Here is a 12,471-nt window from a genome sequence, read left to right as displayed (position 1 = left end):
ATGAAAGGACCAAAGGGTATTATAAGAAACTTGGATTTGTTATTATTTATTTCAAATGATCACACTAACAGTTACTTTAGTCCAGAACTTAGATTTGGCAACACATTCAAGCAATTCTTAAAAATAAAAGTCAGCTCTATATGCTTAAGTCCATGTGAAGCCGTATAGTGGCTATGTGACTACTTTATGAAAGTGGATATGTCGATCTAGTGCAGGACTCTCCAACCTTGTTCCTAGAGAGCTACCCGCCTGTAGGTTTTCCCCAGTTGTCACTAACCTGATTGAGCTTATCAACAAGCCAATTATTAGAATCAGGTACGCTAGATTAGGGTTGGAGTGAAAACCTACAGGACAGTAGCTCTCCAGGAACAGGGTTGGAGAGCCTTGATCTAGTGGACATGTTGTCGATTGTAAAATGATACACTTGCAAGTGGAAACTCAGAACTCAGCTGTGGAGTCATTACTGATTATGATGTAATTATTAATGTATCTTGGTCTTGACTGTGTCTTTTTACCTACTAAGATTCCTCTTGAAAAGTCCAGTGCAGTCAAAAATGTGCACACTAAAAAAATTTCCACACTATGAGGTTGGAATAATACTGTGAAATTGCAAAAATGATAATGCCCTTTTAGTGTAAGAGCTTTGGCCTGCCCGATGACATCACCAGGTGGTTAAATGAGTTTAATAGACCAATGAGAGAGTTCTAAACCTTTAGTTTTCAGTCGCCCCCTCCCCACTCAGATCAATCCCAGACAGTCCGAGCAAAATTCTTGCTCGACTATCGCTCTTCGATAAGCTGTTTCTTTTTAACCATTTTAATTGAAAACAATCACACTTATTGTTACCCAAAAAATGATTTGATATTGAGATAAAAACAGCTGCATTGGACCTTTAATGAAAAGCACAATATAAATAAAATGAGCATTGACTTCCACATGCAGTGCTTCCCTAATGTCTCCATTAGGTAAAGGTGTTGATCGTGAGTTTTATTCTCTTCCCCTCACAGGAACTGTGAGATGGCGAGCTTAATTTACCATACTGTATTTTTATTTTTGACGTTGTGTAAATATTAATTACAAATATATATAGAAAGGCACATTGTCAAAATACAATTTGGCATGCATTTAAAACGGAGTAAACATTCAAAAGACTTGACCCATCTTGCAGTCTACTAACTAACAGGTCTCCGTCACAGTATGAGCACCCAGCATCTCCGTCCTTTTCTAAAGAGACCATTACTACATCACTGGATGTGGAGAGGGCCCCTGTACATAAATATACACATAAATATACATTCAAATTTGTTTTTACATGCGCATACAGTTTGGTCCAACTTTAACAGTAGTCAGCTCAAGTACAGTATTGACCCAGACTCGTCCTGAGAGAGACAAACCAATCACTTCACCTTTCCCCCAAACAACATGCCAAACAAGCCGTAAATGGGGGTTTGTATTTTTGGCACATTTTTGTGGAATATGCATGTCAAAACCTAATAACAACCTTCTCCGCCTCTCCTCAGAACTGAAGCACCTGACGTTGGCATCGCCCCCCCCCCCCCAGTCCTGTTTAGGTGTCTAGTGGTATGTACTCTGAAGTAAAATCATGTTGTTATCGTAAGCGTGCACTTTGCATGGTTATTAAAATATATCTTAAAAACACATGTATCCTTAAACAAAGTAACGCAGAAGCGAAGCACAAAATATTTAGGGTCAAAAAAATAATAATCTACTTTAAGAATTTGAACAGGAACACCATACAGTACCCTGTGAATCCATAGGAGGTGCAGTTCAGCTTGTTATACAGTAGATCGAGTCATGAGTGAAGACAAACCAAAGGCGCATGATAACCCTGCAAAAACTATTCTTTCCAGTTATAAATCCAAAAATGTCATTGAACAAATGCATCGTTGGTCTTCTATCAGAGCAGAACGCAGTTTATGCTGGGTTTTGTTCCCGGTATGTGCCTTGTTGAGTTGGGCAAGAGACAGGAACCTTTTAACACTTTTCTCCGTATTGAGGTTTGGGAGAGGAGGCTCATTTGGAAAGTTTGCTGATGACACGGATGAGAGCGGCATTCTCATCCTTTAGCCTCTGGTTGTCTGCTCGGAGATCCACCAGCACCTGGAAATACACGATAACACAGGAAGGGAGACAAAACAACATCAGGGCAAATAGGTTGTTTTTCTCTTCGTTGTCATCATGATCAGTTGATGGAAATCTATTGGTTGTTGTATGTTACAGATAATGCAATGTAGAACGATACAGAATAAAACCATATTCTCAGAACATGATTTTTATTTTACATAGTGTTTGGGGTAGATTCGTTAGTGTTTGTGTAATTTGGAGTTAGTTTGAGTACTTTTATGTGGTTAATGTTTTTGATGGTTTATTTTTTGGGGTAGAATGTGGTTAGTATGTTGGTTTTTTTTAGGTTGTTTTGGGTTGTTGAATAGTTTGGGGTAGCTTATGGTTAGTGTTTTGGGCAGTTAGTAGGATCTCTTAGCACATAATCAACGCTAATAATTCTGCAGGTTATTTCAAGTCTGAACAGACACAATAGGCGTTAAATAGGCTAGCCCCGGTGACCAAACTGTTCCCTTCTACCTTCAGCTCATCCTCCAGTTCCACTGCTTTTCTCTGGAGTGCTCTCTTCTCCTGCGAGTAAAACATACTGATTTTATAACTCACTCCCACATAGGTATGGAGCCTTTATGGCTAATGACATGAGGTTACATTCCATTCGACCTCAATTGATCCAATAAATAAATAATTTCCTGAATTGGGAAGCTAAAAGTGAAATGGACCCGAAACATGAACACAGACAGTTTAAGCGGGGACTCACAAATCTCTCCAGTTCCAGCAGGGCCGGCCTCTCTGTGTTGCTCTCTTGACTCTGCAATGGAGACACAGACACAACAGGGCCAGTGATTGACGTGCACGGCTCAGCACAGAAGCCGAGCGGTATAATGCCGACACATTGTGCGTGCTATAATCTGGAATCCATCGGTGCTCCTATGTTCCTGTCTATTGTTTGTCTTACACCAACGTAACTTCCCTTTCACACTGTCAAGAGTCGGACACAGAACACCGTCAGGACCCGCCTCCCTGACAAGACTGACAGTGTCCCAATACTCTTCGTCTCCCTCCTTTCCACTGCTACGTGGATCTAATATATTGAAACGGAATACCTGATAATCATATCCAGACTTATCTGTAGTTCCCAAATCTGTAGTTATGAGCGAGAGAAGACAAGGAAAAGAGTCATGGCACATGGCTTTGCTATACACCATGGATCTTGACCCATGGCCATCAACATCCAGACAGGATCATATCCTCACCTGTCGGAGTCTCTCCAGCTCCACTTTGCTCTGGCTGAGCAGCAGCGCCGTCTCCTGCAGCTTGTCTTTGAGCAGGCCGTTCTCCTGCAGCACCGACCTGTACAGCTAGGGGGCGACACCAAACAGGTATTCGGTCAAAGGCAGAGGACAGCAGCCTGGATATAGCCTAGCCACTGCAGTTCTAAATAGACTCCGTTTAAGTGGTTTAAACACCTATTTCACAGTTAGTCAGCTGCATCCATTCATTCCCCTCAGAGCATGTTATTCTCTCACTTATCAAAACCTTTAGCTACCATCTTTCAAGTGCCTGAAGAATGTGTATTTAAATCACCGGGAGTCGTCAACAATACCATACCATTTTGTAGTCTGGTGAAGAATCTCCCAACTGAGGCTCACTGCAAACATAGAGTACATGATTTACTCAATATAAAAGAGGTTTAGTAATTCAGTATACTGTAGTATAGACATTTAAAACACTTACCTGGGTGAACTATGATGGTGGTTTTCATCCTGTTGGGCTTCATCCATTGCATCCAAATGTTCATTCTTATTAAAAAAAAATATATATAAATACATATACAAATGGTACGTTTGACATCGACCACTAATATTATACCAGGCATTGTAATACAAGACCACTTTTGTGATAAAGAATCAGATTACATTTCGTGTGTGTGTGTGTGTGTGTGTGGGGGGAGGGGGTCCTATCATTCAGGCCTACATTACAAAGCAGTCAAAATACAGAAATATAGCAATTACACAACTGAAAAAGAGGAAAAAAGAACATTTCAGGTCGGGTATGGGGTTCCTGTTCTGAGTATGAGGTTACGAAATACTGTGTCATTTCCTCTTTGACTTTGTAGGACATAATATTTACTCTGTACTTGTGGCATGTTGGATGTGGACAAGAAAGAGTGATATTGGTCGAGTCAAATTAAAGTTCAATCAGTTTATACAAAGAGGAAATGGTCAAATGATTAGAACAAAAAGACTTCAAAAGCTCTCGCACAAATACTATTTTTTTTAATTTTTATATATTGTTTTTAACCTTTATTTAACCAGGAAGGGCTCATTGAGATTAAAATATATATTTTCAAGAGTGCCCTGGCCAAGATAGGCAGCACCAAGTCATTACAACAAAAAAAATACAGACAGACAACATGAAAAACTACAAGTAATCTAGTAAAAACCATTGTATTCACAAGAGTATAAAACAGCAAATTAAAAACATTGACAGGTCAGGGAATCAGCCTCAAAATCCTTCATCAGTGATTTAAAAACACCAAATCGGGACAAGTTCTTCCAGTTTAAAAGTATTCTGTAAGGTGTTCCAAGACGATGGCGCAGAGTACATAAAAGCCCTTTCACTATGAATATGTATGAAGGGGTTCCTCCTCTTACCCCTAGCTGAACCACCCCGGTGGAGCGTCTCTCTCTCCTTCCCTTCCGTCGGTCCCTCACTCCTAGCCGCGTCTCTCCCTCGGACCCAACCTCCTTCACTGGGTCGGTGTCTACAATACAATAGGAACAGAATGACATTGCTAGATCACGAAGGCATTTCGACAGCGCGGCTCGAAACTAACTTCCACCGCTCGAAACTAACTTTCCACCGGTGGCACTGGCGCTACCAACTTGACGGCACCAGCACGTGATACGGTCGCACCAATGTCATGCCGCTGCGTGCCGATAATGACCCGACCTGTGTCTCATTATGTGCCTGCATTCCATACAGAACCAGGCTAATAACGACTAGTTGTCTTTTACGTTAGCATGCCCTTGCAGTGTTTGGCATTCAGATGAATTTGCCAGTGGCACACTGGGCCAATGCCAACTGAAAGTAACCAGCCTGAATGAAAAGAATGCTGGCCAAGAAAAGCAGACGATGCGGCAATCAATTCAAATGTTATGTTTAATTGGCAGAGCTCTCTAACCCGGTTCCTGGAGAGCTACCGTCCTGTAGGTTTTCGCATCGCAAGAGACCATTGTGTTGGGCTAGCGGTGTTTTTGTGCTGTACAATGTAGGCTACACGTGATGGCAGAGTTTGATAAACATATGCCCTGCAATGATCAAATCATCAAGAGATCATTCAGCCAGGTATTTATTGGCAAGGTTATTTGGGAAAGCCTTTAGAAATGTGCACGACTCAATTTTGCGTCGCAAAGATTAAACCGAGACTTCAGACCAAACTTTATGAATACCTGGTCTGCATACCCATTGTTGCAAACCTTTATAATCATATTTTTTTTAAAGCATCAAATTGTGAACCAAAAAGTAACGTGCCCAGGAGAAAACATATATTAAAATCACTGGCACCCTAGCATCAAATTAAAAATGTGTGTTGCACTGCCAAGTCAAACGGTCGCAAATACGAGTTTTGGTTGCAAATTTGAGCCTTTAACAGACACTAAGGCAAGGCCAGGGCATGCATCTGATATGACACTAAAATACTAGGATTCATAATCCTGTCTTCCTGAATGGCATTACTATTAATACATGAAAACAGCACATTTTTACCCACCACAGTCCCACTCACCTCTCTCAGCAGGTGTTATGGTGACTATAGGGCTGACATGCAGGATGTTGCTAGGTGGTGGATCAGCCGGTTTGGCTACGCTCTTCTCTGCCTCCTTCAAGTCAGTGAGCGTCACACCCTGTCACAGGAAACAAGCAAAAAATGAATGTTTATTATTTATGCTGAAAGGTGGTCAGTTATGGTGACAAGATCCATTTGAAGTCCTCTGTAAAGAGATGGTTTATTGTGGCCAGTACCTGTGTGGAGCGGCGAGACTGGCGCATGAGGCGTGATCGTGCCTTCCTCTGAGACTCAGACTCCTCGTCTCTTACAGGGGCCTGGAACCTGAGGGGCAAACATCCACACAGCTCCATTAGATTCACAATGCTCCAAAAAAGATCCCATCTACACAGCTCCATTAGAACCCTTAGATTCACAATGCTCCAAAAAAGAACCCATCCACACAGCTCCATTAGAACCCTTAGATTCACAATGCTCCAAAAAAGAACCCATCCACACAGCTCCGTTAGAACCCTTAGACTCATTATGCTCCAAAAGAACCCATCCACACAGCTCCATTAGAAGCCGTATATTCATTATGCTCCATAAGAACACATCTTTCGGATGGGACGATAAACGGGTGTCCTGACTCTCTGAGGTCATTAAAGATCCCATGGCACTTATCGTAAGAGTAGGGGGTGTTAACCCCGGTGTCCTGGCTAAATTCCCAATCTGGCCCTCAAACCATCACGGTCACCTAATAATCCCCCGTTTACAATTGGCTCATTCATCCCCCTCTTCTACCCCTGTAACTATTCCCCAGGTCGTTGCTGCAAATGAGAACGTGTTCTCAGTCAACTTACCTGGTAAAATAAGGGAAAAATAAAAATAAATAAATCCACACAGCTCCGTAAAAGCACATCCACTTCATTTACAGCAGAAGAGACACACTCCTATGCTAGAACACATTGACAGTGCTTTAACAACTGCCTGTGTTGAGCGTCTCTCAGCGTCTCTCATCACCCCTTCCTTTTTATTTGCCACACCCTGCCTCCTGCTACACCAACTACTCAGTTATCTTCCCTATAGTTGTGCCAGGCCACTAAGCTTTAAATGTGTGTTTACTGTGTGTCGTGTGGCTCTTACTTCCGTCTGTCTGGGTTGGTGTTGTTGGGACTATCGGCCAGGGGTTCTTTCCTCTGGGGGGTGGGCTGGACCCGGGCTGTACGACTGGCTCTGTCCTGGTCCCGGTCCTCCACATCCTTCTCCTCTGGAGTCTGCTGGACCACAGACAAGACAGGACCACAGGCAAGACAGGACCACAGGCAAGACAGGACCACATTAATACAGGGGAATAATAACACTCCTGTTGAACCTAATCGATTCATTGTTACTAGGCTGATGAGTCACATTTTTCTTGACGTTCAAATGGAAAGGACATTTTGTGAACATCAACAGCGAAGATACGAAATAACGAATAACTAAGGGTGTAAAGCCCGACAGACCCAGGAAGACTACACAACATCGACAGTACAGCTTAAGATACATTGAGACATGGCTTACCTTCTCAGCAGGGCTGACGGTGGAGGTGGCACTCTCTGTGTCTGGACTGGATAGAGTGGAGCTTTCTAAGACAGACAGACAGGAAGTGTACTCTGGTCAGTGGGTATTCATGACTGGGTACTCAAAATTGCCATACCACTTGACCGGAGCATTTTAAAATGTGAACATGTACTTCAATAAGTCTTCATTCTTCATGAAATTAGATATGTCTGTGTGTGTGTGTGTGTGTGTGTGTGAGACCAGCCATATTATATACCAGGGCTGCTCTCTTTCTCCTCGCTGAGCTCCAGGCCTTCAGACCTCCTCTCTTTAGACTGGTCCTGCACGTTCATCTTCTCCCTACTGCTCATCCTGCACACGGAGGTCCTGAAACACACACACACACGATTATTATCAGCATTTCACAGAAATCGGCTGCATTCTGATTCTTTACCCTCCTCCCAAAGTGTGCTCTCCTGCTCTTGGTCCATACATGGGAGGAGATAATGATCGGAATGTAGCCATGAAATTCTTTGGAGGAACGCATCCAGTTCTGACACTGTCCAACACAATCCTCCCTGCTATTATTGACAAGGAAGATGCCTCTTTCATAGTCAGCCATCTTTGTAAAATAACATTAGTCAATGAAGAACTATCCAATTGAATCTCATTGAAATTTCTTATGAAGACAAAACCATCTTTCTGCATGAAAATAAATATATATATAAATAATACTTGAGGCCAAGCCCACCACATTTACTCCAACTACAGTCTAACTTCAAAATAAATACTACAGATAAGAAGAGGAAAAGAAACTATAGAAAATAAGATGCAGTAGTAATAAGGCATATCTGTTGTTTGTTATCAGATGCAGTAGTAATAAGGCATATCTGTTGTTTGTTATCAGATGCAGTAGTAATAAGGCATATCTGTTGTTTGTTATCAGATGCAGTAGTAATAAGGCATATCTGTTGTTTGTTATCAGATGCAGTAGTAATAAGGCATATCTGTTGTTTGTTATCAGATGCAGTAGTAATAAGGCATATCTGTTGTTTGTTATCAGATGCAGTAGTAATAAGGCATATCTGTTGTTTGTTATCAGATGCAGTAGTAATAAGGCATATCTGTTGTTTGTTATCAGATGCAGTAGTAATAAGGCATATCTGTTGTTTGTTATCAGATGCAGTAGTAATAAGGCATATCTGTTGTTTGTTATCAGATGCACTAGTATTAAGGCATATCTGTTGTTTGTTATCAGATGCAGTAGTAATAAGGCATATCTGTTGTTTGTTATCAGATGCAGTAGTAATAAGGCATATCTGTTGTTTGTTAACAGATGCAGTAGTATTAAGGCATATACGGACCTCCGTCGTTTGTTATCGGCTTTTGCAGCAGTAGAGCCTGCAGGGTTCTGTCTGTCCACGATGGACTGCTCATTACGCCACTGTGAAGGGACACAGAAATATGACCACTGTCATTAGATAACACACATAATAATAATAATAATAGTGCAAGGCAAATATAGTAGCAAGAGTCATGACAGCATCACTCATCAGTAAGAGAAAAACTGGAAGACTGTCTTTTGCAGAACAGCCCAATATTACATGGCAAATATGGCAACAAGTCAAATGATACCCATTCTGAAAAGATGTGAAATCTACAATTAATATTTCACAATCAGGCAGTTTTGTATTGGCCATCTAGAGAACTATTTTGCACACATGAAGTGACAAAACAAAAGGGAAGTCTCACGTTGGCTTGTTTCTGTGACAGCTCCTCCAGCAGCGACACAACACTCTCATCAGCGACATCAAATGGAGTCTGACCCTGCAGGGTTGACGTTGCAAAATGAAAATAGGGCACAAAGGAAGCAGCAAGACCGTACGTGGCATCCCACTTCCTACCACGTGACGACGCTATATTAGCCTAGCATTTCAAAAAGTAGTAACAAATACCACAGAGACCTGGTATACAAGCAGTCGGCAATATTTCGGAGGGACATCGAGCAATGTCTTGAGGAGGACGGGCTCATTGTTAATTGGCTGGAATAGAATAAATGGAACGGCATCAAACATATGGAAATCACGATTGACTCTGTTCCATTAATTCCATTCATTACAATAAGCCTGTCCTCCGACAGCTCCTCCGGTATACATGTGTACGGCTCTAGTCTGTCTCACCCCATTGCTGCAGACCTCCATGTCGCAGAGCTGTTCAGCCAGTATCCTGCAGGCATCTCCCTGCCCCCAGTGTGACGCTGCGTGGAGAGGCGTCCAGCCATCACAGTCCATCTCTGACACGTCCAGACCACACTGGCATAGCAGTCTGAACCACAACAACAGAAAGGTTTAGCACAGAGAACAAAGCAGAAAGCCTATGCAATTGAGTTCATTCATTTTGTCTGTTTGTTTTTTAACAAGGCCCTGTTTTCCCATAAACTCAAAGAGTTATTGAGCTTGTTAGAGTGGCTGTGAGGGAGAGACAAGAAAAATAGGGTTTATTGAGAGAATTGGGACACGGTCATGGACACTCACTTGATGGCTTCCAGGTAGCCCTTGGCTGCAGCCACATGCAGGGGAGTGGCCCCAGTTTTGGGGTGCCGTAGTTCTGAGGGAGGCCCCTCTGTCAGCCAGGCTCTGGCGTCTTTCATGATCTGCTCCTCCTCCACCCGCTTAGCTGCCTCCACGTCCACCCCTGAGACGGGAATGAAATGTATAATCAACAACTCAACAAGAACGTGTAAAAAAGTGGTAGTCAAGAAGCTTCTTCCTCTCTCAACTCCATTGAAAAAGGGAGAGCCTTGATTCTTGTTTAGCTCGATATGGAACGTTGACAGCATCACAAGCCAAAAATTGGCTAAGAGTGTGCCCTGGCTTCGCTTCCTTCTCAGTACCAAAGTAAGTCTTTATAAATCAGACACCACAACACTTATCACCCTGAATCTCTCCTTTGTTTCCTCCCCATGTTGGTAGCACCGTACTCACCTTGTCTCACTGTGTATTGGTGCAGGAGCGACTCAGTGGCCTCGTCTTCAGCTATATCTAGCGGGACGTCGCCATCGCAGTTCACAGCAGTGAGAGACGCACCCTGCTGCAAAAGGAAACTGAGATATGGAACGAGAGTTTGAAACCATCCACAACTGAGAAACAGGCCACATAATCAAGAGTAAACAAAAAGCAGTCGACCTGCTTTACAGGCCCTGCTGCACCAGACAACAATACAGCATTGTTGAATGGAGAAACATTGGCACAGGGAGGCTACGCTTAGGCTACAAAATCAGGTTAACTCAATTGCAACGACTGCCCAACACTATAAGAGAGGAATGTAGAAAGCTTTCATAGGTAGCCCCTATTCTATTGCCTGATGTTGAAGTGATATACTGTACATACTCAGTGATCTCCAGGTTCCCACAGGTGGCTGCCACATGCAGCGGAGTCCAGCCCTCACTGTCCACCTGGTTTATGTTGGCACCCCGAGCCAGGAGAAAGACCATCACCTCCATGCTCCCATCTATACAAGCCTACAGTGAATGAGGAGAGAGGGTGATGATAATCAATGCTCCAGTATGACATATAGGTTGTAGAGTCAATACACAGACACTACATTTGACTCATTTACCACAAGTCCTTACCTGGTGAAGAGCTGTGATTCCATCAGCATTGGCACAATTCACAACCTCTCCCTGGTAGTCTCCATTCTTGCCTTCTATCTCTTTTGCATCTTTCAGCATCTCTTGGGCCTCATCTGTGTCACCACTGGCACAAGCTGCCAGGAACTCGGCAGCAGTATCAAACCGCACTCGCCTCCTACAGTCGAGGTCATCATTTAGGGACATTACTCAGGATATTAAAGTTAATATTTTACCAGCACTCCACGGCATTCATATCTCATTATTTGCATACATGAAAGGCTGATCATATTCCCCTCCTCCAAATAGTCCATGTTAAACCCAGTGGTTGTCAACAACAGTGGTGGACTGTAGCTAACTAGATATGTAGTTAGCTAACTTAACTAGTCAGCTAGCAATATAGTTAACTGCCTGATAACTTTCCAAAAATGACTAGCCAGCCAATGTGGGTGTGTTAGCTACATATTCTGTCGAATAGTGTAGAGAACTGTTCTAAATCTACTAACGTTAATAGACAGTAGACAATGTATGCATGCATGTGCCATTGTTGTGATTGCAGACATAGATAGTTAGCGAGATAAACATTGAAGTATCAGTAAAGCTAGCTAGCAAGTGCCTAGCCCACGCACAGCATTCCTGAATAGCATCCGGTATAGTATTAGTACTAGCTAGCCAGCGATAACCTAGCTAGCTGGCTAGTTAGCTAGTAATGCATCAATCTGACAATACAGTACCTTCGTTTGAGTAGACGACTATTGGCTTCCCCGGTGGTCGATCCGCTTCCCTCCACATCCTGAGAATGGTCCTTTGAAACGGAGTTGTTTACGGCCTCCGAGCAGCCTGCATCCTCGACATCGCCCCGCCACCTTCGCCTGGGCACAGCCGGTTCTCTGTCGGTGCTAGAACCTGACCAGCGCTTCAGTTGTTCTTGCCGTTTATCCTTTGCTGTGTCCCCCATTATTATCCGACGAGGGCTTTATTCAATAAAATATATATTCGATAGAAAAGACACACCCTCCATGTGTATAGTTTCACTTCCTTATTCAGAGCACTGGGTGTGAAGCCAAAGATGGTGCATAAAATGAAGATGTCCCACTCCGGCCGTTAACCATTGAAAAAAATGTCACAGTTCCGGTCTACTTAAGGAGTAGGTTAGCTGACAACGAAAACGATGCGTGCGCTTCAATGGGGGCAGAAGTCAGTGTGTTGTTGTGATTCTGGTTGGCCAGATAGCAACAATGAGAAGAGGCTGCCATCTAGGGCATCGTAGGTGGCTCATTTCAGCTAGTTTAATCTTCTTCTTGATACAATATCTTGTGTTGAGGTGTTTTGACTGATGCAATGTCTATGCTAATGTGACTAAAAATGTACTAGCTAACTAATGAACAATGTATTTGAGAAACAAGTGCTCATTGTGCAAATCTATTTATGTTTTCAATAAACATTGGAG

At 42.8% G+C, this 12,471-nt stretch overlaps 1 protein-coding gene across 2 annotated transcripts; it reads right to left on the bottom strand.

Annotated features, from left to right (window-relative positions):
• Window positions 1–849: 849 nt before the first annotated feature.
• On the bottom strand, window positions 850–12,135 carry LOC110485928 (protein phosphatase 1 regulatory subunit 12C). 2 transcript variants are annotated; one of them, XM_021557165.2, is made up of 20 exons: window positions 11,756–12,135; window positions 11,025–11,199; window positions 10,783–10,913; window positions 10,378–10,496; window positions 9,928–10,087; window positions 9,574–9,718; window positions 9,146–9,220; window positions 8,758–8,837; window positions 7,671–7,780; window positions 7,415–7,479; window positions 6,998–7,131; window positions 6,109–6,196; window positions 5,873–5,990; window positions 4,740–4,849; window positions 3,820–3,884; window positions 3,694–3,733; window positions 3,339–3,443; window positions 2,843–2,893; window positions 2,605–2,655; window positions 850–2,121 (listed from the first exon to the last, which is right to left on the bottom strand). In XM_021557165.2, exons 1-20 carry the CDS (start codon window positions 11,977–11,979, stop codon window positions 2,035–2,037), a joined length of 2,133 nt encoding a protein of 710 aa, XP_021412840.1. In that variant the 5' UTR covers window positions 11,980–12,135; the 3' UTR covers window positions 850–2,034. The 2 variants fall into 2 exon arrangements, with proteins under 2 accessions (XP_021412840.1, XP_021412841.1); XM_021557166.2 differs by having other exon boundaries at window positions 6,998–7,128.
• Window positions 12,136–12,471: the final 336 nt, after the last annotated feature.

Source organism: Oncorhynchus mykiss, chromosome 13, assembly GCF_013265735.2.
Source record: "Oncorhynchus mykiss isolate Arlee chromosome 13, USDA_OmykA_1.1, whole genome shotgun sequence".
NCBI classification, from domain to species: Eukaryota; Metazoa; Chordata; class Actinopteri; order Salmoniformes; family Salmonidae; genus Oncorhynchus; species Oncorhynchus mykiss.
This window is presented reverse-complemented; position numbering and strand designations above follow the sequence as displayed.

Coding starts and splice junctions, on each gene's coding strand:
- LOC110485928 (XM_021557165.2), bottom strand. CDS start 11,979: ATGGGGGACACAGCAAAGGATAAACGGCAAGAACAACTGAAGCGCTGG. Junction 11,200..11,755: donor AGTCGTCTACTCAAACGAAG/GTACTGTATTGT, acceptor CCTCGACTGTAG/GAGGCGAGTGCGGTTTGATA. Junction 4,850..5,872: donor CATAACACCTGCTGAGAGAG/GTGAGTGGGACT, acceptor ATTGTATTGTAG/ACACCGACCCAGTGAAGGAG.